This window comes from Bos mutus, chromosome 26 (genome assembly GCF_027580195.1).
Source record: "Bos mutus isolate GX-2022 chromosome 26, NWIPB_WYAK_1.1, whole genome shotgun sequence".
In the NCBI taxonomy this organism is placed as follows: domain Eukaryota; kingdom Metazoa; phylum Chordata; class Mammalia; order Artiodactyla; family Bovidae; genus Bos; species Bos mutus.
The window spans coordinates 27,489,912-27,515,703 of record NC_091642.1 but is presented as its reverse complement, the minus strand read 5'-3'; the positions used below and the strand labels follow the sequence as shown (position 1 = coordinate 27,515,703).

The 25,792-nt window shown below is 54.4% G+C and overlaps 2 protein-coding genes across 9 annotated transcripts in view; one reads left to right on the top strand and one right to left on the bottom strand.

Annotated features, from left to right (window-relative positions):
• NEURL1 (neuralized E3 ubiquitin protein ligase 1) overlaps positions 1 to 4,241 on the top strand; it is a 73,981-nt gene extending 69,740 nt beyond the window's left edge. For all 3 annotated transcript variants that reach the window (XM_070363560.1, XM_070363561.1, XM_070363562.1), the window contains exons 5-6: positions 1,240 to 1,386; positions 1,891 to 4,241. In XM_070363560.1, the coding sequence (XP_070219661.1) occupies positions 1,240 to 1,386; positions 1,891 to 2,129 (386 nt within the window). In that variant the 3' untranslated portion in view covers positions 2,130 to 4,241. The remainder of the gene's footprint in view (positions 1 to 1,239; positions 1,387 to 1,890) is intronic.
• A 3,444-nt stretch (positions 4,242 to 7,685) lies between these two features.
• Positions 7,686 to 25,792, bottom strand: part of SH3PXD2A (SH3 and PX domains 2A) — a 246,986-nt gene continuing 228,879 nt past the window's right edge. For 5 of the 6 annotated variants that reach the window (XM_070363555.1, XM_070363556.1, XM_070363558.1 and 2 more), the window contains 5 exons: positions 24,747 to 24,864; positions 20,560 to 20,897; positions 19,544 to 19,593; positions 16,851 to 16,970; positions 9,300 to 14,736 (listed from right to left, as the gene is read on the bottom strand). In XM_070363555.1, the coding sequence (XP_070219656.1) occupies positions 12,763 to 14,736; positions 16,851 to 16,970; positions 19,544 to 19,593; positions 20,560 to 20,897; positions 24,747 to 24,864 (2,600 nt within the window). In that variant the 3' untranslated portion in view covers positions 9,300 to 12,762. Of the gene's footprint in view, positions 14,737 to 16,850; positions 16,971 to 19,543; positions 19,594 to 20,559; positions 20,898 to 24,746; positions 24,865 to 25,792 lie in introns of all 6 variants that reach the window. The other variant, XM_005888033.3, reaches the window with a different exon arrangement.

The following is a 25,792-nucleotide window of genomic DNA, read 5'->3' as shown; positions in this document are numbered from 1 at the left end:
AAAATCAAGCTGAGGTACAAAGATATTTGGCTACAGTCATCAGGAGATACTGCTCCTCAGATAAAGGATATTACATAAGGGCAAGATAGTCTCTTGCATCAGCACCATCTAATAATAGTTAAGTAGCTTTTCAGTAAAGCTTCTGTTGCTCAAAGAGGCTTACTAGACTAGAGCAAAGGAGAAGCTTAAAAAACAAACAAAAACCCCAGGACTTAAATGTCCCCAGAGGGAAGTAGGCCAAGGTGGGCATTGAAGATTAATCATTCAGAATTTAATATATGCTGAACAGTGTGCTCCTGAGCTGTTTGGAGAATTGGACATCTTGACTACCAAAGTGGTGATAGAGGATCCTGACTCTAAAGGAAAAACAAATCAGTAACAATGTATGGAAGGATGATTATTTACTTCATAGAAGAGTGCTTTGGTTTGTTGAAGGCCTAAGTGAACTAAGAATGAAAAGATATTTCCTTCACCCTAAAACTATAGCCAATTTCATGCTTCATGGTGAAACATTAGAAACATTATCATTAAAGTCGAGAATGTGATTAAGATGCCGTACAGTATCATTCTGAAAATGCTAACCAGTGCAATAAAGCAAGAAAAGCAAATAGGAGGTATAAATTTCTGAAAGAAGGAGATGATAGTTCACTTAAAACATGTTAACACTACTAAGAGAAATCCTGTGGACAGCTAATAAGTATTCTTAGAAACAGTGACTATTAAGTGAATTAGGTTGAATAAATTAGACTGAATAACTACTAATAAAAAAATATCTCATTGAGCACTTACTTGTGTGTAGGGCATTATGTTAGGGCCTGTGGGAAAGTCACAGGTGAGTCAGGCTTTCTGCTGTCCGGAAGCTCAGGGTTTAAATAGGGAAACATTACAAAGTTACATTCCTGGGCAAAGAACAAATAATTTCCCAGGCTCTGTAATTGCTTATTTCTATGCAAGGTGTGTATGACTGGTCAGTACTGGATAGAGATAGGTGGTGGTGGGGTGGGGGGAATCAAGGCTGGCTGGAGGAAGGGACTGAGGAGAGAGCCCCAAGAGACTCCCTGGACAGTTAGCTCTTTAAGGCAAAGGCTCAGTCTCTGAGCCTAGTGGCTGGGCTGTGTGGTCAGGCTGCACCACCCGTTTCTCTCCTGGGAACCTAATGGAGGATGGAAACTCAAGCTTTCCAAGGTGGGCCTCTGAGTGTCTAGGTCCCACCTTCCCCCTCTCCCTCCCTTTCTGCAGGCTCCACCATCCTGGCAGAGCGGGGCATCCCATCACTCCCCTGCTCCCCCGCCTCCACACCAACCTCCCCCAGCACCCTGGGCATCCGCCTCTCTGACCCCTCGCTTGGCACCTGCAGCTCTGGCCCTCTGGGGAGCTCTGCTGGAGGTAAGTAGGCTGGCCTCTTTGGTTCCATGTGACCGTACCAGCCCTTCCACCCTGAGGGACCTGCCCTCCACCCTGGCTGAGGCAGGTCTGCAGACGGGGCCCCAGAGGAGCTGGAGATGGGCCCAGTGAACCCACGTTGAGTGGTGATTCCTGGGCTGTGTCCCGTCCTGTCCCTCAGCTGGGTGGCTTTCTCCAGAGGACTTCTTGAGCACAAAGAACACCAGAGAGTAGCTCAGCGGGGCCTCCCCAAGTGGGTTTTGGGCCTCCATCCTTCCCGCCTCTTCTCATTGCTTCACGGACACCCTGGCCCCTGGTCTGGGCATGGAGGGGCTGGAAGTGGGGCTGTCCAGAGTGCATCCTCTTTCTTCTTGTGCCCAGGAGGTGGGTGGCAAGGTAGACAGGCTGATCCCAATCCATGGAGGAGGAGAGGCCGGGGCTTTCTTCATGAACGTGGGACCAGCCAGGTTCGTGCCTCCCCCCTCACTGCTGTCCCCGTGTCCCCAGGAACAGCCCCCAATTCACCAGTGAGTCTGCCCGAATCACCAGTGACCCCAGGCGGGGGCCCGTGGAGCGATGAGTGCACCATTTGCTATGAGCACGCGGTGGACACGGTCATCTACACGTGTGGCCATATGTGCCTCTGCTATGCCTGTGGCCTGCGCCTCAAGAAGGCTCTGCACGCCTGCTGCCCCATCTGCCGCCGGCCCATCAAGGACATCATCAAGACCTACCGCAGCTCCTAGCCGTCACGGACCCATCCGCTCCCCAGCTTCCTCCGAATCCGGCCCGGCTCCGGCTGAGGCGCAAGTCAACGGGGCCCCTTCTCTTCTTCCTCATTTTGGAAATTCTTTCCCCTTGTCATTAAACTTGGGAAACAGCCCCTGAGGTCTGGGGAGGAAGGGGAGTCAGGCTGGGAGGTGGGGGCAGAAGCAAGTCTCAGCTCTTCCCCTGCAGGCCGAGGGGCTAAAGCGGGGCGGGAGGGGGGGGGGTCTCAGCCTGTCCTGGTCCTTTCCTGCCTGGGGTAGATTCCCAGGAGGTCTCTTTAGCCTGTGTGGCACCTTTGTGAACGTTAGAAAGTGTGTCCCATCCTCTGGGCAGATGCGGCCCTGAGTCCAGACACGTGGCCTGGCTAGTGGAGTGTGGCCCTGGACTTCAGCCTCTGTTTTCTTCCTCAGCCAGCTGCCCTTGAGCAGTGCACAGCCTGGGCTGCTGCCTTACTCTCTGACCTTCCCCCACTGTCTCCTTCCTTCTTTCCCTTCCCCTTGGGCCTGGCAGCCAAGGGTAAGACGGCCAGTGGATCCCTCTCATCCCAGGAGGGCTGCCGCCTCTGTGCTGTGCCTGTTGCCCATTCACCCTGGATGGGTGGACAGACAGGCCACGGAAGCCTCTGGGTTCTGGGTTGCTAGCCCCCTGGCCTGGGTGAGACGTGGAGGGCCCCTTCCTGGCCATGGCCTGTTTGCCTCAGTGGGCTCGGGGATGCTCTTGCCTGGGGGCAGCCCCTTGGCGTGGGCTGGAGAGCAGGGGAGGTCTTCTGTCAGGCTTTAGCATCCCTGGGAGAGGCCAGGATCCTGGGTTGGGAGTAGAGGACTTCCTGGAGCAAGAACGGCTTTTTTTTTTTTTTTCCTGTATTTTAATTTATTTATTTATTGGGTTTGTAGGGGTTAGTTTGGGCGGGGGGAGTGAATTCCCACCCCCCAGACTCCTATAAAGGCTGCCCTAGTAGGTGGAGTGCCTGGTTGGAGGGGCCAGCAGAGGTTGTCATCACTTAAACTCTGCCCTGAACTCCAGCACATGAGTGCATAGCCAGCTCTGCTTACCATGAAATAGAACTCCATAAAAAGGGGCCGAGTCGGGATGCCTTCTGGCAACTTGTGTCCACTTTCTAGAGAGGACAGCAGAACCTTTGCAGTGCCCTGGGACTAGCAGATCACCCGGAGCCACAGAATGCTCTTCTTCTTGGGCTGGAGCCTGGGTATCGTAACTGGCTCATATACATCGAGAGGCCCGAGTTCCCCACTCTGTAAGGACATGGAAAAGTCTGGCAGGCTGGGGGAGGGAAGGCCAGCAGGTCTTGTCATTGTAGGCGCTCTCTCCCCCAGGAGAAAGGAGAAGGGGTGGGTCCCAGCACCTCCAGGTTCTTGATCCTGATTTTGGAGTGAGGGGGTACCCCCAGCTGCTCTTAGGTTACAGTCATCTCAGCCCCGCACACCTGTCCTGGTAGGCCATGGGCTGGGGCCAGCTCTCGGAGTCCTGGCAAGTCTCCCCGAGCCTCCAGCCCTCTGTCCCCTCAGATGGCTTTTTTTTACGCCCATTGGAGACTGCTTTGTTATATGGCCTGCAGGGCATGGGATTCTAGACCTGGCCACTGACCAGTTGTGTGGCCCTGGCCAGGTCACAGTCGCTCTGAGCCTCAGCTGCCACCTCTGTAAAATGATTGTTGGGGGTGTGGGAAGACTTTTTTTGTGACTCTCAGGGGGTTCTTTGGTGGTGGCTGCTATGGGGTGGGGTGGTGGGAAGCACAGGGAGGGGGGGTCATGATGCCAGGCTGGCCCTGTCTGTACCTGCCTTGCAGGGCAACTTTGGGAAGTCACCATTCTGCCATGGGCCTCTGCTCCCCACTAACCCTGTAGACCTCTTCTGTGGGAGTGGGGTGAGATGGGGCTGGTGGTGGTCCCAAGCAGTCAGGGCACCCATCCCAGAGGCAAGGGAAGTTCACAAGTGCAGGGGCTGCATGGCCTGAGGGTCAGGGAGAAGAAGCCATCCATCCCATTGTCTCTGTTAGTGTGAGGGTAGCTGCTGCCTCCTTTGTGAACTTGGATCACCGTGATTGTGAATAAAGGTGATTTCGTACCAGCCTCAGGGCTGTCCTGTGCAGTATGGAGGGCTGGAGGGGGGAGGAAGGGCGGGCCGGTGTGTGTGTGGCGGGGGCGGGTGGTGATGGTGTTGGAGGTGTGGAGGAAGAGGGCCAGGTGTCCTGGTTTGGAGGGGAGCCAACAATCAGAAAAGACCCCCTGGAGACAGCAGGGGAGGGGGAGGTAGCTGGAGCATGGCCTGGGGCTTGTACAGCAGAGGCCAGAATGCCAGGCGACCCTCGCTGTAAGCCGAAAGGGAGAAGCCATTGCCCTTCCGTGACTGCAGGTCTCTGGATCTGTCAAGAGCAGGAGCTGCAGAAGTCCGTGAAGCTCCAAAACGCTGAGCCGGTTCTGAACCTGTGTGGAACATTTGTGGAGGGGCGGCGCCACCTAGGGGCTAAAGGGAGGATGGCAGGGGCTGTGCTGAGCTCCCCAGAACTTGGTCTGCCCATCCCTCACCCCAAGTTCAGACCTCTTGCCTCTGGCTGGGAGCTCAGCTGCGCTCCCACTGGTGGGTGCAGAGGCTTACGCCAAATGAGTGGCACAGCTACTTAGAAAGGGAGGCCTCTGGCTAGGGGCCTTTGGAAAAACTTCTTAGGTGGGCTGAGTACATCTAGGTGGCTGTGAAAGCTGGAGTGCCAGAGGGGGTCCAGGCACGACGTGGGGACCTAGCTCATTTGGCAGCCTGAGCCTCAGAGGGGCATGGGATGCTTGCCTTCCTGCCCTCTCTCCTGGGAGGATGCTCTGGCTGGCCAGCCTCTGCCTGGCCTTGAATGGCCATGGGCCACTTCCTACACCAGGACTGCTCAGCCCTGCTTACTGAAGTCCAGCAAAAGTAGGGGAGGGTCAGGGGCTCCAGGCTGAGGAGCCATGGAAGCCCACTGGATGTGGTCTTGGTGGCCCCAAGGTCTGTATCTCTAAAAGCCTGGGCCACTGGCCAGAAAGCCTTCCAAAGGTGGGGAAAAGGTGGGGAGCTTGAGCACGCTTCTCACCAGCAAGGGTGGCAGCTTACATGTTTCCCTCTACCCCTCCAGTGTCCTCAGAGGGCCCAGACCCTGAAGTTCATGCCTCATTTGGGCGTAATGTGACTTTTGCCACTCAGCTGGATGTTTTTTCTGGTGGCAGGGGAGAATCAGGAGGTGATTCTGTTCAGTTAAAAAGGCAAAAACTTTATTTAGTTTTTGGGGAAATACAAGATGCATGTAAACATAAAATACAAAACAAAACAACCCAAATCTTACAGTCTAGAAGCATGCCAAGACAGAACATTTTCTGCAGACCAGAGTCCCGTCAAAAGGATAAAGGACACCTGGAAAGTGGCAGGTCAAGGGGCTGGGTCCCTTCCCCAAGGACACTGCATTTTTGTGATGAGAACAACTGAAAAAAAACCAACCCACTATTAAAAATATTAGAAACATGGAGACAGTTTAGCACCACCATTGAGCCTGGAAATTTTTTAGCACTCGAACTGCACTGAATTCAATGTCCTTTTCTTCAGTTTCTCTGCTGAGGGGAGAAAGGGGAATGACCTCCGTCAGCCCCACAGGTCCCACTAGGAGCTGGGAGGGGTTGCATGGACACTGTGAGGAGCACCCCAAAGACATCCAGCTAGCTTACGTGCAACCATGCAGTCCACAAACCCACGCTTCACAAACCTGCCACTCACACCTGCCTTCTTCAGAAGTCGCCTTCCTGCAGATTTCCTGTAAACTGTCAGGGAAACCCTTTTCCTATCCTGGGTCCTGGATTTAAAGAAGACCTCTTACAGAGACCAAGTTGCAGATCCAAGAATGGAGGCTCTGTTTACCTTTCTTTGAAATGCTCAAGAGCAGTATGCCTTGCTCACAGGCCACTAACATGATGACTGCATTGCACCGTCTTCTGAGTCACACTAGTGAGGCAGGCTCAGCAAACTGAAACACCATAGACATCGTTAGAGATACTCAAGAATAACTGGCGTCAACAGAAGAGCAAATGAGGTTGCCTTCCCCCCAGATATGCTGGATGGTGTCTGGACCCCGAGGTTTCAGTCTGGGGATGGTGGGTCCCTACTGCATGAACCATTCTGGTTACTGGTCTCTGGTTCAAGTAATTTGAGAGGCCAGTTCTAGATTGGACAAAGAACGGTGGGCAAAATCAGCCTGGAAGCTAAGAGATGGAGGAATGTTCTCCAAAGATTGGTTTGTTGCTGGCAACTTTGGCTTTCTACTAAGTAAATCAGTGACCGTTAAGAACATGCTGGCGACCCAGCTTGTGGTCCAGCAACTAGCAGTTTCCTCTGGTCAGCTTCTTCTACAGCCAAATCTTGAGACTTTCCCAGCCTATTCTGTCTGGGCCCTTGGGTGTTGAATCATTGTTTCCTCCCTACTGGCTCGCTTCCCTCTGAAACACTCAGAATTCACTCCTTTCTTCTTTCTACTAAAGACAAAACTCCAGACTCTAGATCCTGACTCAACCTCCTCACTCTTTTCCCTTTCTGCCTAGCAGACATCCTCTTCTGGGAGTCACCTTCCCGGGGAAGGGATGGAAAACCCCAGCCACCCCAGTCTCTCACACATTCATCTCGCCGACATGCCTCTCACTTACTTTCAACGTGCTCGACCCATACTTTTGCTTTAAAACGATAATTCTTTCTTCCTCTTTCTTGCCTCCTGAGGTCCAGCCCATTAGCCAGGATGGAAATGGGAGCAAAGGAGGGACCTTCATCGCAGGGACCTATTCTCTAAGGCCACTAAGTTCTGGGATGGGAGAGGAAGCTGATTGTCAAGTGCAAACTCAAGATTAGAAAGATAGGATTGGGGAACGGGGGATAGCGTGGTAAAACCAACTTTACATGCACGTTGGGATCAAGGCCCAGGAAGGCAGAGCCCTCCACCCAGTCTATAAGCACCAGTGTGCCCAACTTGCGGCCTGAGGACCCAGGTGTACAGGACAAAACGGGGAGGGACTCCACCATCAGAGGGGCTGTCCTCCTGAAATGAAGCTGTAGGTCATGGCCCTGTTCTGTCCCTGGCTGTGATCACAGAACTTGAGAACCGGAGGCCACCCCCAGCCAGAGATCATAATCGAGGCAAGAAGCTCAGTAATGTCAAGGGGGAGCCCTCCACATGACCCCGTGAAGTGTTCAGTTGGGGCCGGCGGTCTAGATCGGGGGTGATGTGCCTACACAGGCAGGTGAGAGAATTCTCACCCCGACCAGCCTGACCCACCCTCAGCCACACAAGAACCGAGGGCAAGCAGCTCTCAGGACACGGGGGTTCCCACAGTGGTGACATACACGGCAGAGGCTGGGAGGCAGCCTGCTAGACACGCGTTTGCAGGTGGTGGCCCTGTCTGAACCCCTCAGCACTTCCACACCCAGCGGCGCCTCCTTTCCACATCTTCATTTTGGAGCCCGGGACAATGGCCTAGGCTGCTTCTGCTAGATCTGTTAATGCCAGTGTGAAGTTTCCAACTAAATACTTAATAAAATAATTACAAAAAAAAAAAAGACACATTGCACTCTCCAGCCAGAATTATGTGTGTGAGTAACACATACACTTGCTGCCAGAAGCTGTGAGTCCCTTGGGGCCTGCCCAATGCCAAGGACTTGTTCAGTGGAGACAGCTTGCCCAGTATCTCTTTCCTCTAACCCCATGTTATTTAGTTCAAGTGGGAAATGACCAACACTCACACACATGCACTCACGCGCGCGCACACACTCACACCACATGCACAATGCACTTACTCAACAACACACAGCCCTCAAAAAAGTGAGGGAATCTTAATTCTTTAGCAATGTGGATGGTTCTCTTTCCAGAGAGCACTGCATCGTCTCGAAAATTGGACCTATAGACGTATCCACTCCAAGGAGACACACCCACCCACAGGGGCACAGTCCCACTCTGGGCACCAGATCCATATTTGTACAGAAATTCATCAAATGGGTTGGAGCAGCAAGTGTACAGTACTGGAGGGGGAAGGGATGAGCCAGCGAGGTTGCACCTGTCACCCTGAGGGGCGGAGCTCCCAGGGCTTGGACCCAGAGACTTCCCATCCTGCCCTCTCTACCCGCACCTGGGTAGGAGGTGGGAGCTTGGTACCTGTCGGGGGAAGTTATGTCCGCAGGGACCTCCGCAGGCTTCTCCAACACGTTTTTTTCGAGATCTTCTGGGAACTGTTGGGGTGTTGAGCAGAGGCAGGATCACGCCTCGCTCGGGCTGAAGTCATTGAGATGAATGGGTGGCCCCGGCTCAGCGCCAGGCCCAGCTGCAGGCTTGTGGGAACTGGTGTCACCGGAGGATGCTAGGCTCAAGGCACCCACATACCCCCCTGAAGGATTTGGTTACACTGAGGGTTCCTGCTCATAAAACTGAACTTGAGGTTACATAGTTTTAGAAAGACTCAAACATACATCAAAAGGATCATGGCCCAAACATCAAGAGATTGGGGTGAGAGAGGGCTGCTGAGGGTGATTTTTAGGACAGGTCTTTCTGAGCAGCTGGCTGAAAAAGAACGGAAATGAAAACAAGGAGAAGTTCCTGGAGGTCCTTGCTGTGCGCCGAGGGCTGGGGCCCTGGGAGGCCGAGCGCCCCATGCCACTTCCCTGAATCCCGTTCTTCTGGGTGGACAACACCCAGCAGAAGGGGCTGCCCTCTGGCAGAGACCCCTGCCATCTTGCCAGGGAAGGGGGAGGAGGGATAAAAGGTCACCTGTTGGCTCCACCGCTGACTCCTTCCAAGAGCCCCACCTCCCCCAGCAGCACATGGGGCTGCTGGCCCTCCCCGCCACTGTCCTACAAGCCCTGGCATCCCTCTTGATAATATTGCACTTTTCCTGTCTCTCAGATTGTTTTCATTTTCGATTGAGAATGCAAAGTATTTGGAGGGGGAAGGGAAGTGAGTAACCTTATAGAAATTATATATTAGTTAAATACAAAAAACAGGAAACGTAGGGGTTACGTTTTCTTTTTTTCCTTAAAAACAAAACAAAAAACTACCAAACCAAGGTCTAAACTTAAATAGTTCTACACCTATTCTGCAAATACTACTAATATGGAAATAATGCTTGACCGAAATTCCCTTGTCTTTTTTTTTTTTTTTCCTTAGATGATAAAAGTAGTAACATGCCTTGCTGAGGAAAGCAATGGATACAAATGCCTGTAAAATATGCTGCTCTAACATCTGAAAGTGATTAAAACGATTCTATATAATGCCTTCGTCAAGATGGGGAACAGTGGAGGAAGAAAGGGGCCCATGGGGCCAGGCTTGGGGTGGAGGGGGCCGAGGGCTGGCGAGGGGGCCCGGCCACAGCTGGCACACCTGCAGTTCAGGTTGTCCCTCCCAACTCCCTCTTGCTGCCTTGGGGTCCCTTGGCCTAGTGGGAATAGCATGATGGCTGCCAGAGACCCCAGCCAGGCCCCTGCTACAAAGTGGGAGGAGACGAAGACATCGCTTTCCCTTGTAATAAAGTCTTTAAACTGAAAGAAAAAAGCACCAAAGGATGCATCTTCAGGCATTATATAAACCTCAATAATGACCTCAGAAGGGCTCATTATGATTAAAGTTGCAGTATACAGCAATACAACGTTATTTCACATTTTCAATCGCAACTAATGGAAAACTAGGTTTGGACACTGCTGAGATTTCTTTTTTTTTCCTTTTTTAGTCCGATCTGGTTTTCCTCCAGATGGGTCAGAGCCCCAGGCCCCTTCCCTCCTCTACCTGCTGCCAGCAGTACCCTCCAACATCACAAAGCAGCTCAGTAGCTCTAGGCAAAAGCCCTCTTGCCCTGGGCAGGGCTAGGAGTCCAGGGGCGCAAGCCCTGGCATCCCCTGGCCATGACTGAGAGGGACTGGCATGCACCCTTCTTGCTTCAAGTATTAATATTCTCTTTGGGTTTGCAGGGTTTGTGCTGTGCTGAGAGTCGGGGTGATGGCGAGGGGCAAGGGGTGAAGATGGGGCATGGCAATCCCTGTTCACTGCCCAAATCTATATGCTGTCACTAGGTGGCAGCACTCTCCACTTTTCCTGGATGCCTGAGCAGCCCCAGCCATCCTTAGGGCTGGATGTCACAATGTAAACATGATGACTGCACTATACACTCTAACGGGGGTGGGAAGGTCTGCCGTCAACTATGTGATTTGGGAAAGCTAATTCCTGTCTTTGGGCTGCAGTTAACAGGAAGGTATGGCATGAAGTGATCCTGAAGGTCACTTATAATGACTCTATTACTTAAGAGCACTGGAGATTAAGGAGACGGGGTCCTTGGCAGGGCTAGGAGAGCCCACAGGGCAGTACAGTGGAAGAGGGAGGGCAGGGAAAGGCAGGCTCTAGGGAGCACTGTGCTCCAGTCCAACTGAGATGCTCTGTGCTTGGCAGATGGGTCCTGCGCTCCTTCCTGGCCTGGCTGGCATTGAACTGGCTCAGTGCAGACATTGAGGAGTGAAGCCGCTTGAGCCCTCCCCCTGGAAGATAGCTACGTGGAAGGTCCTTTAACCCGACAGTCACTCTACTTTTAAATTTTATTTTAAATAATCATAAATTACTTTTTTTCTTTTAATAAATATGTGCTGTTTAAAAATGAGAAAAGTATATACTGCATCTTTAAGTAATGCACTTTGCTCTCTGGGTTTCTTTCCATTCCACCTTATTAAAGTGCATTAATTAAAAAATAATGAACCACTTCTTTATCATTATTGTTCAAATAAGTCCAAATAATATTAATATAAAGACACTACAACACTACCATTAGTACTGCAATCTAGCAGATAACTCAACATCCTGCTCTATTTAATACTGTCCAGCAGAAGAAAATAACTAATTTTAATTTTAAACAAACAAAAGGAAGCAAAATCTCACCACGGCCCTTTCAACAAAGAACGGGAGCAGTTTGCTAGAGCTGCCAGGCATCAGTGTACGGTGAGGAAGGGGGAGGAGGGGTGGCTGGGGGCTGAGGGCACGAGTCACGGGTCCCGTGCTGTTTTTTCCAGCAACATACACTGCCTGGGTGGGGAACAGGGGCGGAGGGAGGGCCTTTCCTCCTCGATCCAGGATCTGGCAGCTAAATCAGTGGCTGTGAAGCCTGATTTGTCCACAATCAAAGGCACGTGTGGAAATCTACTCCCAGCAAAGAGTGAGTCCTCAGGGAAGCCAGTGTGGCCTCTGAAATGTCGACTGAAAGATACCACCCAGAGTTGAGAGGGACTTCACGTTCTCTCTTCTCGCTTCACAGGGGCGCTGCCCCTGGGGAAGCCCGGGCTGGCTCCAGGGATCTTCGTCTTCTCGGGCACTGCTCGCAGGCCATGGATGGCTGGTGGTGTCTGCCCAGTGGGGTCCCCTCAGCCCAGGGTGGGGTGACCGCTGCTTCTCCACTGCCTACACGTGAGGCTTTGGGCCCTGCCTGGGCCGGAGAATGTACGCTGTTCCTCTCCTGAACGCCACCCTCCTCCCTGGGGAGGGTCCTGCCCTGCCGAGAGAGCAGCATCTTTGCTTCGCCACGTCCGGGGCTGAGGCTTCTCCCGCCTGAAATCCCTCTGGCCAGCGCTGGTGCCGTCCACACAGTGGAAACCAAATGAAGCGACTTCAGCTTGTGGAGAGGAAGAATGCAAAACACAAACCAACCAACCTCCCCACAAGAGTACGACAGAAATGCCACCTTCTCCCCATCCTGTCCCATGAGGCTAACTGCCCTTGGGCCCCCAAACAACCCCAAAATAAGGCCAAAAACCCAAGGCCTGACATAGAAGCCCCAAAGCAATACACCTCTCCCAAAACATGCAAAGGAATTGCCCACCCAGAAATACCCAAAAGAAAGTCTGTGCAGACTGATGAGACCGACGGCTCCACCTGCCCGCCCTCTCTGTGAGCTCTGGAGCTGGTGGTCCTCCACGGCATGCCCTGGGCAGGTGGGCACTCTTCCCAAGGCCAGCGGCAGTGACGGCTAAGAAAGGGGATCCTTGCTGGCACCTGGGCAACTGCCTTTTCTTCCGCAGACATGGATGGAGGCCCAGCCCAGGGACAGCCTGAGCTCACAAGAGATGTCTCCAAACCCCAGGGCCAGTGGTGTCTCCTACTACACCCACCCGTGGCGGGTGGTGGACCCTGGGAACCAGGATAATTCACAAATACAGGTTAGGACGATACAAGGGCCACTCTGGAGGCTAACAGCTACTGAAACCAGGCTAGGCAGGGGCAGGGCACGTGAGGCCCCTACAACCACATCTTTTCCAGATTGGCAGCCAAGGCACAAATTGGGTTTCCCACACGGCCTGTCCCAAATGGCGCCGAGTCCATCAGCAAAGTCCCCAAGGTGCACACTTGAGGCTCAGCTTTCTCGCCCCTGATCCCAGGCCCAGGGCACCCCTGCCCATTCCCTTTCCCTGCTCAATGTGGGCCCCCGCCAGACCCCACCTTCTAGCTGGGGTCTTCGAGGTCACACATTCTGCAGGTTTCATGTTGTCCTCCCCACCCCCTCCCATTTCCCCTTTCCCTTTTGTCTTATTCCCGCTCACCCACACTAAGGCTGGAAGGACCCACTCCCCCCCTTAGTTCTTTTTCTCCAGGTAGTTGGAGGGTACCCAGCCTTTGAAGGGCTTCACCCCATCCAGGATCTGACAGTACCACCAGCCGTTGGGGTTCCTCTCCAGGACCTCCATGGACACGCCCTCCTGGAAGCCCGCCGTCTCGTCGTCCCCCTCATAGTCTGCGATCGAGACGTACACATCTTTGAGGTTGTTGTGGATGAACTGGGACTTCTCAATGGGCTTGGGGCGCACGGGGGACACGGGGATGCCATTGCGCTGAGTGGGCAGCAGGGGGGGCTCCGAGCCCTGGCTGGCAGCACGTTCAGCCAGGCGGCCCTTGGCCTCTGCGGCTGCCGAGCGGGCGGCGCTGAAAGAGGAGTTCCGGCGGACGCCTCGGAGGTTGTCGGTGGCCGTGAGCGACTCGTTCCTCCTCAGGGCGCAGGACAGGTTGCTGTCCTTGGGTGGCGGGGACACGAACACCGACTGGGGCCTGACGGCCACCTGCCGCACACCGTTCCTCATCTTCACCGCCCCGGCGCCTGAGGTCTTGACGAAGCCCCCGGGCGGCTTGGAGGGGATGGGCGGCGTGGCCCTCTTGCTCTGGTTGACGGTGTTGAGCGCTTGGACGCGCTTCTCGATCTTTTCCAGGCTGTCTGACTTGCCCTCGTTTTGCTTGCTCTTGGGGGCCACTGTGTCTGTCTCTTTGCCAGGCGGGTCGGATGGCTCGTTCTCGCCGAGCACCAGATAGTGGGCGGGGGCCCAGCCCTCCAGCTCCCCAAACCTCACGTACCACCAGCCGCTCTCCAGCTTTTCAAGCACCTGTACCTCCACGCCCGCGGGGAAGCTGATCTCCGAGTCCTGGACCTTCTGGTAGGCACTGCATGTGGTGTAGGAGGTGGCCTGCCCTTCCCGACCCTTCTTGGTGGGACAGGGGGGCGAGGCAGCAGGGAGGGTGATGAGGTCGGCGGAGCCTCTCCTGGACCCCTCGCTGGGACCCTCGAAGGCCGTCTGAGGGGGTAGCTCAGAATCCTCGCTCTTGGAGCCCTTGAGGCCGCCCCGGAGCTGGCCAGTGGGCCTCAGCTGGCGCCGTAAAGTGCTGATGTCCATCTTCTCTTGACTCTGGGACTCTGCGCGGTTCAGGAACGGCTTGGGCCGAACCGACGGCTTGGCCCGGGCACAGGAGGTCAGCCCAACCTTCGGGTCGGCATCCTTCTTCGCCCCGACCTTGGGAGTGCCACGGATGCCCGCGTCCGAGGCGGAACGGGGCTTCAGGTCCCCGCTGTTCTTGGACAAGGATGAGGAGGAAGAGGAGGAGGAGGAGGAGCAGGTGGTGTTGATGGTGATGGACGAGGAAAAGGAGGCTGAGGAGTGGTTCTTCCCCAGTTCTGCCTGGGCGTTCTTCTCCGCCTTGAGCTTCAGAAGTGAGGATGATTTGGGGGAGTCCGATTTGGGGGAATTTTTCCTGGCAAGGGACAGCGGGGAGCCCCCTGGGGAGTCGCTGTCTCGGGAGGAGCGTCTGGCCGGCAGGCCGTCCTCTACACACGGCCGGAAGCCCTCGTTCTCGTAGATAGTCTCCTCCTCCAGGGCCACGTCCTCTGTGGATCCGCCCACCTTGAAGCGGGCGCGCTGCAGCGAGGAGGCCGGCGAGGGCCTGTGGGGCTGTGTGGGCCGCCTGTCCCCCGAGCCACCGTCCTCTGTGGGCTCTTCGGTCAGCTCCGGCTCTGAGTCGAAGCCAAAGGCAGGGATGTCGTACTCAGGCTCCTCGTACTTGAGCCTCAGAGGGGAGTCCTGGCTCTCGCCGGGGCCGGCTGGACCCTCGTCGGCCTCCTTGGGCTTGCTGGGTGGTGCCGGCGGGGGCACCTTGGGCCGTGTCAGAGTGCTCGTGCGGCGGCTCAGGTTGGGCTTCTTGCGCTTATCGATGTAGGACGCAGGGGCCCAGCCCTCCTTCTCACCAATCTGCACATACCACCAGCCACCTGAGTTCTTGTCGATGACCTGGGGGAAGGGGCAGATAGGCCGCTGAGCTGGGGGACTTGCCGGTGCCCAACCGTGTGTGGGCTGGGCCCTGACACTAGGCTCTAGAAGACAGCAGCTCCACTTCCTGGACAAGCTAACACCACTGACTAAGTGGCGCAGGACCCAGCGCAGGAAGTGATGGGCTGGCATTCAAACCCAGGTCTCTGTCATCTCCAGGGTGGGGGACTCCCTCTCTCCAAAGCCCCCGCCCCTGTTCTTCCAAGTCTCTGTCAACACCCTGGTGGAGCTGGCCTCCTGCACAGACCCTCACTTCCCTTCCTGCTGAGCCACTATGCTTAGAAAATGCCCTGTTCTCAGTCCCTACAAAACCCCACTCGCCAGGGACCCATCTGTACAGAAGACTGCCACTCCACCACTCCCATCCTCCAATCCCCCGTGCATTGCTGGCCCTCCCTTGGGGTCCCTGGAAAGGGTCTCTCAGGGCAGAAGAGAACAGGAGGGGGCAGGTGAACGGAACTCAGGTAAAGCCTGAGACCAGATCTCCCTGGCTTCCCCACTTCACGCCATTTCACGCCACTGAAATCCCACCACTGAGGAGCTCTCTTTGAGTTGGTTCCCCATGGGAAGGCTGGGGCTCTCAGTCATTCCCAAGAAGCTTCTTTCTAAACTGCTACTTGAGACTGGAGAAAGGCCAGGAGTGTGCTTGCCGGCTGTACCAAGGGCTTTCCACGTGTGCAAGCTCTGCATTCCAGGATACAGGGGCCAGCTGCATTCATTTTCCATGAGGGCATCGAGCATCCCAGGATCTGGGTCGTGGAACCAACCCCCCATGGATCCCGAGGGACAACTGTAATTTTGAACTGTGGAACACTCCTGGAAGAAGGGTCCCAGGGAGAAGGAGGGAGTCTCGAGAGCACTGGCTCTAGGGGCAGAGGGGGAAGGGAGGAAGGAGGAGATGGTCCTTCTGTGGCCAGCTCTCGGCAAACCCTGCCCTGCCTTGGGTCCTACATTTCATCCCTCGCTCTGCCCGCTCCACACTCAAGATGCCTGCCTGTGTAGATCCTAAGAATGTCAGTTCTCTTACACTATGAACTTTGTAGGCTCTTCTGGAAGCACAGGCACCACTGAGAGGATGATTTCTCTTAGAAATTTAGTTCTAAGTTCTAGGCATGTGATTTAAAACATCCACGTTGGGGATATCACTTCCTCAATAGGTAGAGACTGCCCAGTTACTCTTTTGATGGTTTTACAGGAAGTATTGGATTTAACTCCATTACTACACAGAGCCATCCAAGAGAAATGACTGAGTCAGGGATCTTCTCTGGCCCCTGGAATGCCACGTGTAGCGCCGGCCACAGAGCGGGGTCTCATAAATGCTAGGAGATGGGCTGGGAGGAAGCAGGAAAGGGCCTATGACCCATCTGCAGAGAGAGCTCATTAAAACCTGGGGGAATAAATGCTAAGAGGATGGACTGGGAGGGAGCAGGACAGGGCCTATGACCCATCTGCAGAGAGAGCTCATTAAAGCCTGGGGGAGAAGTGCCTAAATCAAAGCTCAGAGGTGCCTGTGGTGTGGACATGGTCAGAACTGGGGTCCTCAGTACCTTACTCTGGCTGCCTGCTCCACGCTCTCCCAGCAACAGCATTTCCTAATGTAGGTCTTGTGGAACCCTGGCCCCCAGGTGCTCCTGGGCGAGGGAGGTAGGTGATCTGGTCTATTCCAGTCCCCTCTTAGAGACACACACAGTGACACCCCTATATCTAGGTTCTGAGAAGTTCTGCAATTAACGCAACAAAGCTGGCTGGGTTTTGTTTAAGTCACTCTCCTCCAAAGTCATTCGACTCCAGAAGCCCTTTGTTTCAAGGCGTCTCCGTCACAGGCTCCTGTGATGAGCTTTGGGAAATGCTGGTGTGAGGGGAGCTGGGTGGAGACATGAGCTGTGGGTTCTAGTCCTGGCTGTGACACAGGCTTTAGGCGAATTCTCAGCCTTGCGGGTCCTGTTTCTGCACCTTTCCTGCCCACCCCTCAGGAATGTTTCCCCCCTGCCCCTACCCCCAGACATAAATGGGAAACACGGGAGGTCTCTGACCAGCATGAGTTATAACACTTAGCCTCATAGCCCAAGGCTCACCTCTGCCTTCTGTCCACCTCGAAAGCTGATCCCATCTGAAATGCATGACTGAAATTCAGCAATCGTGTAGTACTCCACCTCAACAGAAGGGGGCTCTGGCGGCTTCGGCAGCTGGAATCCCTGAGGCAGAGAAGGGCTCAGTGAGCAAGACCCACCTGATCAGAACGGTAACAGAGGTGAGTGTGGCACTTACAGCAGCTGGACAGCAGGTGACCTGAGGATTATCAATTACCTGAGTCTCAGGGTGTCTCCTTAAGAGACCATTCTCCTGCCCAGGCTCTCTAAGAATACCCAGGATTCAGTTGCAACTTGTTGGAGCTATGAAAATGACCCTCTAGTAAATCTCCACTCATATCTTCGGAATCCAGTTTTCAGGTCCCAAAGTGAACGTTAAAAAACAAAGAAACCGTTGTAACAAAGCCCTACACACTGCCCCCCGGGAGATGAAAGTCACATCCTTGAGTCTCAGGTGAAGGTCCACTGGGGTGACACCTCGCTACAGAGGTGTGGGGTGGGTGTCAGGGACTGTGGGGTTGGTGAGACAGCCCTTGGGTCGGTCATCATGATGGTGTCAATGGTCAGGCAAGCATGGAATAAAGCTCAGGATCACTTGCTCTGGGGTGGGGTGATCATGCTGGGCAGCCTAAATGCTTCCTAGATGCTGGCATGTTGATACCTAAGCCTGACATGCAGAGAAATTTAGAATGTGGCCCCAGCCCATGACCTGTGAGCCTCAATCATTCGTTTTACAAATGTTTGTTTTGTGTCTGCTGGGTGTCAGCCTCTGTTCCAAGGCACCAGGCAACCAAGAATGAATGAGCAGGACAACCCTCTTGACCTTGCGGAGAGGACATTCCAGCTTTGGCTGGTCTCATCTCTGACGAACGAGGACCTGGTGTCTCCCTATCACTTCCAGTATGTCCTGGGATCATACAAAGAGGTTAAAATAAAAAAGGTACATGTATTTGGGAGGCTAGTGTTGGGGAAGCAGCTTTTGAGGACAACCTCAAATGACCCTGCCTTGCAGATGGATACATGTGGGCTCCAAACCCAGGTCAGCAGTTCATCAGCTGTGTGACCCTGAGAAAGGCCCTTGACCTCTCTGAGCCTCAGCTTTCTCATCTGTAAACTGGAACTAATAACAGCATCAGGAGAGAATGAAAACTTCTGGTCTAGCCAGGGGCACAGGAAACACTCTATAAATACAAGCCAAAGTTGAACACCATCCTGAAACACCATCCTATTCCTCTTAACCTGCCTTGTCCTTCAAGGCTCAGCATGTTCTATTCCTACCAGTCACTGCGGAACTGTCTCAGGTCAGAGTGAGTGAAGGGTGGGGGAGGATGGTTTTGAGGGATTGGATATGATCCGGTCAACTTTCCCTGCCCTGGTGCCTGGCCCTGCTGTTGTGAGCATATGCATATGTGGCCCTGGTCCCAGCCCAGCGTGACCCCCAGCCTGGTGGGAGTCAGCCAGACCTCGCTGGAAAGAGCAGATCTGCCTCTATGGGCTCTGCTCTTGGTAGGTGTGGAAGGAATCACCCCATTCTTGCCAAAATCAAGTCTGCCTGAAAATAGTCAGTGGGGCTGAGAGAGATGGGAGAAGGGGAGCCAGGGGCAGGGGGAAACAAGACAGAAGGTCCACTGGGGCTGGTGGCCAGGGCCAGCACGGTCCCATCTCCAGGGCCCATACCTTCAAGGTCCTGTTTACAGAAGGGCCACCATTCCAGCGACTGCTGCTATCCCCCTCCCCAGGGCTTAGGTCACTGATCACAGTAAATCTTGCTGCTAAGCCCTGACATGACTGTGGAAGCCTTGTCCCCCAGCACACAGAGCTGACAGAGGACATGAAAAGCTGATGACCAGCCTTCTACACACACCACCTCATCCCATCCTCATAACAGCCCTAAGGGATGAGTGGCATGGTCCCCCTCTCTTATAAATAAGGAAACTGAGGCCCATGGCAGGTGAGCAACCTGCCCAGGGGCTCACTACTCCTAAATGTCAGAAGTGGAGCGTGAATCCATGCCTGGCAAAGCCCCACTCTTTCCACTGCATCCCGCGGCCCCGGATGACATTTTTCGGTTCTAGGGCTCTCTGCCTGCCACCTCTCACCCCAAGCCCCAGCACCCTGAGAGCCTGCCGGCCTCCCTGACAGTCTGGGTGCCAGAAAACCCCACCCACACAGCAGTGCTGAGCCTCTTTGAGCTTCAGCCTATCCAGTCCCTGCCATTTGCTACCCTCCCACTGAGGCTACTCACTGATCTATCCTCTGCCCTCCCAGGCTCTGGCCTCCATCGCATCCGTCGGGCACTTCCAAGCAAGGAAGGCAAAGCTGAATGGCTTCCAGGCTCGCATGGAGAGCAGCCCTATTTCCAGCCTCTGGCAATGCCCTGGCTGGACACTCTCGCCAGCCAGTCTAAATGTTTATGTCTGCCAATGCCGTGGCCAGGGTGGATTTATTTAACTTTGCAGAGTGCAGTGCCTTTTCTATTAAAAACTGTCCAGCTAGGCCCAAGGAAGGCTGGGATCCCCTGGCTTTCCTCCCTGCCCCCAACCCCACAGAGCTGGAAGCCCCAGCATGGCCCTGGGAAAGCTCTGGACCAATAGGCTCTGCATGGAGATAGTCAACTACTGGAGGCTACGAGAGTGCACCCAGAAAGGGAACAAGAAAGACAAACTGAACACACATACCAGGCTGGACTCTCTGCGAGGAGGAGGCCTTGTCCTCAGGTTCGGGGAGCCTAGAAGAGGAAACAGGGCTTCAGAAATCCCAGCCAGGCAACAGTGCCTTCCCTGCCTTCTCTGGGCACGACCTCCTGATCCTGGAAGTCCCTGCTTCTGTCCCACGTTTATGGGGAAATTGTGCCCTCGGTCACCATAGACAGCACAGTTGGGCTTCTTCTGTGGGAAGTCAGATCTTTAAGCTTCCTTAGCTGTGTTTCAAGGGGATCTGTGAACCCTCTAAAACGATGCACACATTTCAAAATGTATGGACACAGGGGCATTTTTTTTCAGGGGAAAGGGTAGATAGCATGATCAGATTTTCAAAGTTAGGAGAAGAGACCATGTCTATCCACCAAATCTTTAGAAGCTAGCACAGTGCGAGACAAGAGGAAATGCCCCCAAAACCCTTCCCAAGTGACTGCTCAGAAGGTTTCAGGCATAGAACTAATTTAAACAAGTTCAGAACTAAACTGAAAAACAGCTTTCCTCCAGATTTTAAGAATGGCTGGACACAAACAGAAGCTGGCCTCATAATACAGAACAGTTTAACCCTCAACCACAGGCATCCCAGCCCCAGAGATGCCAGAGATTTGGAGGGGCCAGAAGCTGGGTTTCTCCTGTACGAAAGGAGGAGATTCTGGAAGAACACTGCTTGAAAGAGCTTGTGGAGGGAGGTACTCCCTCTAAGTGTCTCAGATTTCCGGTAGCTGGAGGAAGGCAACAGGAAGAAGGGGTAAGGCTCAGCACGATGCTCTGTCAGCTCTCATTCACAGAGCAGGCTTGTGTTGAGGGCCCCATTTCACAGTTGGAAGGAACTGACTTGTCCACATGTGATCAGCACAAGACAAGCTGGCACAGCGAGCCTGGGGTCAGGGGAGAATAATCTGGGGGTCATGCACACCCACCTTGGGCTTGCCCTATACCTCATGCCCCTTCTCTAAAGAGCGGCATGGTGAGGACCTGGGGGTCCGAGAGGCTCTTACTGATCTGGGCCCTCTGAGGGGCAATCCTGGCCACGGCTGGGGAGCCCTGGGCCAGCTTGGAGACGGTCCTCTCGGGGATGCCCAGCGCGCTGCCATTGGAGGCGTTGCAGAGGATGGGCAGGCTGATCTCCTTCTTGGTGATGGGGGGCTCCGGGCCCTCGCCTTCGGCCGGGGGGGTCTCCTTGTCCCCGGACGCCTTCTTGTTCAGCAAGTTGCTGATCTCCATGATGTTCCCAATGATCTCCACTGGGCCTGCCAGATTCTTCTTCCGTGCTGGCAGCTCGTCCTTGGCTTTCTTCAGGTAGGATGCTGGCGCCCAGCCCTCTTTGCCCAGGTATCTGCAGGGAGGAGAGGGACCTGGCATCAAGGGGGAGCCCTGGCCAGACCCCAGGCTCTATCTGGCCTTGCCTGGCTGAGCTTTCTCTACTGCACCTGCAAGACACTTGGCAAAGCCACTACTCTGGAGAGAACTGAACGAGGGCCAGTGGAACGATGCCTAGAACACCCTTTCTTCCTCTCTGTCTCCTAGGTCTTTGCCTGATCCCTCTTGGTGTGGGCCCTCATGGTCTGCAAAGTCAGGCAAACATGGGACCTTGACATGAGAAGATTCTTCAGATTGTGGGTTGCCTAAAAGGTAGATTTTACCATGACCTGCTGCCTCACGGCAGCAGAGGGCAATTCTAGAGATAAGAAAGGAGAAGGTGGGGACTTCCCTGGTGGTCCAGTGGGTAAGACTCCACACTCCCAGTGCAGGAGGCCCTGGTTCAATCCCTGGTCAGGGAACAATATCCCAATGCCACAACTAAGTGTTTGCATGCTGCAACTGAGACCTGGTGCAGTCAAATAAATACATAAATAAAAATAAATATTAAAAAAAATAAGAAATGAGAAAGCGAAGCTCCAATACTTTGGCCATCTGATGCAAAGAGCTGACTCACTGGAAAAGACCCTGATGCTGGGAAGAATTGAAGGCAGTCCATGGGTTTTCAAATAGTTGGACACAACTTTGTGACTGAACACACACACACAGAGTTAAATGCCCAGTTGGAGAGGAAAGTATGATCAGAGAGGTGAAGTGGCAGCACAGGGGACAGTCGTGAAACCTGAGTTCTGGTCTATGGTACTTAGGAACACGATCCTCTCCTGGAGCTCAATTTTTTTTTTTTTTCTCTTCTGCAAGAGGCTGGGATAGAGTAGCTGCAAACATTTATTCAGAAGGACAGACATAGTGAGACCAACTGGGAAGATGTGTATAAAAAGTGCCCAAGTAGGGAACGCATCCACTGTAGGAGGAGCAGACAGATCAAGTTCACAGAGCAAGTCCACGAACAGACCAGTGCTCATGGGGACAACTCAGAGGACTCGGGGGAGGACGGGTTACTCAGTGAGTGATCTGGGGACGACTGATGATCCATCAGGAAAATCCAGTGAGACTCTGGCCTTACAACTGTGTAGCAATATTAAAAATGCAAGTTGTGAGTATCTCCTTAATCTTGGGGGTTGAGAAAATCCTTCTAAGTGGAACTCCAAAAGCAGAAACTATAAATGAAAAGCCTAAATAAAGCACATGACTGGATAAAATTAAAGCCTTCGTATGGCAAAGCAAAAACAAAATGAAACAAAACAAAACGAAAACAAAACCCCAAACCCATAAACAAGAGCAAAAGGAAATGACAGGGCCGACTTAATTTTAGGGGATTTGCTGACTTCTGAAAATAAGCTTTTCCCTTTTTCCCTCATGGTGTTGAGCTTCTACCCAAACCCACTGGGAGCTTACTTCCTGGTCCAGCAATTGCTGGCCAATGCCCCAGAGTCTGGGGTGCAATGTCCCTGCCTGCTCCCTGGGACATCTGGCTGTCTGGAATGGCTCCTCCATGCCAGATGTCTGACAACAGCACCCCCCACCCCCCACCGCCTGCCTCCCTGATCAGGCCTGGTTCTTGGGGGCTAATTAGGTAGGAGAAAAGGGAATGCGGAAGTTCAAGATTCTAACATGTTTGAGCTTTGCTGGAAAGCTCAGGTAGGAGGTGGCTTCTTACATTCACTCACATGAATGTGCGGGCAGACTGACCCAGGCTTGTCTGTCTGGCTCCGTTTTGGGGCTTGGAAGGCACATATCAGTGAATAAATGGATGGAAGTCAGAGAGCTGGCAGACAGAAGCACAGTCTCAGGGGTAGATGGAAGCAACTAGCAAAGGTGCCTAGTTTTACGTATACCAACAACCAAGGCTCAGGAAAGCAAAGTGAGTAGCAGAGGGTAACACCGTGAGCAGCTGGCAGCATCCTGCCCAGAACTGGGCGCCCTTCATCTAGGAAGATGATGAACCTCTGGCCACTGCGAGCACCCTGTGTGGAGAGGAGGGGCTGGGTCTCCTGGGGTGATGGGCAGGGCTGCTCACTGTTCAGAGGGCTCCTGTTCCAAACCCCAATGTGCTCATTTGGTGCTACATGGATAAAATTAGATTCCAGACGGGAGATGCGAGGGAATCAGGAGCGGCTGTGTGTGCTTGGGTCCAACTTTGCTCACATCTGCTTTCCAGCTCTGGAGCACGGAATGACTCCAGAGGGAAGCGAACTGGAAAAGGAGGATGGGGAGAGAGGGGGAAGAGAGGGAGAGAGAGGGGGAGAGAGAGAGAGAGAGAGAGAGAGAGAGAGAGTGTGTGTGTGTGTGTGTGTGTGTGGTGGGGGGCGTGGAGAAGAAAGACAGGAAGTAAGGATCAACACAGAGCCTGGGATGCTGGGAAATGGCATATTTAAGGGGGTGTTGGCAACCTTCTTAAGGTGGAAACTTTCAGCAGGGTTTTCTCAGTTGAAGCTCCCACTGGCTGAATGGCCATGCCATAGGGACAACAGTTGACTAGATGAACCAACTCAGTGATTTCATTGGTCATTTTAGAAAACTAAGAAAAAACCCCAGCAGCCTTGTAGATAACCTCTGGGTGGATGATTTAGGTTCGCAGCCTGCTAGAATGTTCCCTGGCCTTCCCATGCAGGCTTGTGGCAGCTGGATTGTGGGCTTGGCACTAGTTTCCATTGTCCAGGCACACAGTCCTGAACCACCTAACGGGACAGAAATGGGCACCTCAGCCCCAGGACTGGTATGCACAGGGTGGAGGGGCAGAGGCGGCTATGTCCTGGCAGGTCACACTAAGGTTCAGGTAGCCAGCGATCTTCACCTCACCCGTCAGCACAGACCCCTCTTAACACTGCATGGTGCGCCATGTTACAAGCAACTGTCCTGTGAGTACCCCCACCACCTGGGCTACCTACGCCCTCGGTGGGAGAAGGCTCTCACAGCACCCTGCCCACAGAGGGTATGGGGTTCCCAGGTGTGGTGAGGTGGTCCTCATAGCCCACAACAGGGACTACTGGACATCAGGGTTACAGGCAGAGAAGAGAAACTGGGTAAAGTCATCACAGCTGAACTGCTTCTAAAGAACCCAAAAACATTTCCTGGGAGTAATCCCCTTAGCTGGCCTGGGCAGAGGGGCCTGGAGGGCAGGACCTGGTAGGAAGACGTGAGTGAAGCCTACAGGGTTGAGCCTTCTTCCCCGAGCGTCAGGAAGCTCCCCACTCCCCTTCTCACACCCCCAGATGGGCTTCTCAGCTGGGAAGCAGGATGAGGCCCAAGGAGAGGGAAGGGCAGAGCAAGAGGCCTCTGAAGCAGGCCTGGGCTCAGGCCTCATTTCCGCCCCAGCTCTCTCAACTATGGAGCCAGCCCTGCCGAGTGGAGCAGCTGGGGCCAGAGCTTGTGTCTGGGGACCCTGGTGCTGAGCCGTGGGCAGCAGGGGCCGCCCGCTGAGACTTCAGCAAGGCCTGTGGACGCCGGCATTCCAGGTGGCCCAGGCTGCAGAGCACGCCGGGCAGCCAAGGCCGGACACAGAAAACCAAGTTCAGATGTGCTGGAGCCTCTTGGCAGATGCCCAGGAAGGTATTGCACCACAGCCTGCAAGCCGAGCCGGGGCCCCTGCGCCCTGCTGGCCATGGCTCGACTCTGCTTTACGTGTCCCATTTATGTGTCCCGGGAGGGAATCTGCAAGACGAGCCTCTCTGTCAGAGCGGTTCAGCTGTGTGGAGCTGAAGCAGACAGGCCGGGCCATGGGCGCCCAGCTTCGGTCAGGGTCTGCCTGCCAGCTGCTGCCCAGGACCGGCCTGGGGGCACCTCACTCCTCTGCTGCGGTTCCTACCTGATGTACCACCAGCCCTCCAAATTCTTCCGGATCACCTCCACGGTGACTCCCTTCTCAAAGCCAATCTCGTCCTTGCTTTGGCTGGCGTAAGGCTGCACGGTGACGTACTTCTCCTCTGCGGGTTGTGGGTGAAGCAACAAAGCACGATTATTTGCGGACAGGGTACAGGTCCTTTTCCCCATCTCCCTTTCTTCCCTGGCCTGGCCTCACTTAGTTGGTGCCTGGAGTGTGCTGGGTCAGCCTCTGGCTTTTCCAGGAAAGGGAGGAGAAGGGACCCAGCCTCACAGCTGCACCCTCAGGCGGCCCTGCAAGACCCAGGCCACACAGAGCTGGCTCTCCCAGCCTCCCAGTCCCATAATTTCAGCCAGGGTGCAGGGGCCTGGAGTCCTCAGGGCCCCCCAAAATCCCTGGACTAAAGCCAGGGCCACGAGGAATCTGGCCCTCATGGGGCCTGAGTTAGGGAGTCTGAGAACAAACCTGGATGTCCCCTCAATGTCCAGAGGCCCCTCAGCAAGCCTTCTCCTTCCTGAACATGCCATCCATGCCCCAGGCCTGCTCTCCCAGCCCTTTTCCAGCCGTAAACTCGTCCTCTGTCCAGCCTTCCCACAGCTCCAGAGGCGCCTCAGTCCCCCTTATGACTCAGCTGATCACCCGATCCCATCATTTCCCCAAGGGGACCCCATGGGCATGCTTATGCGTCTGGTTAAGGGTCCCGTGGCCACACGAGCAGTGGCCACACTGAGAGCAGCACGGTCAGGCAGGAGCCCCGAGCTGGCTAAGATGACCTCAGCACTTGGCGGAACCCCACTTGGAGCTGCCTGTCCTGGGCTCCCCGTAGCACTGCACCCCCTGCTTGGGGCTCCCCAGGAACTGGGAGAGGGGCTGAGGTGGAAGCTGAGGTGGAGCATGACGGGTAGGTGTGGGGAGGCTGGGCAATTCACATCTTCCTGGATTCCCTTGGGCCTCTCTCCTGGCAGGGACCCTATGCCTCCGAAGTCCTCGCTCAGGCTTCCAGGGAGGTGCTGGGGACAGGGAGACCCACC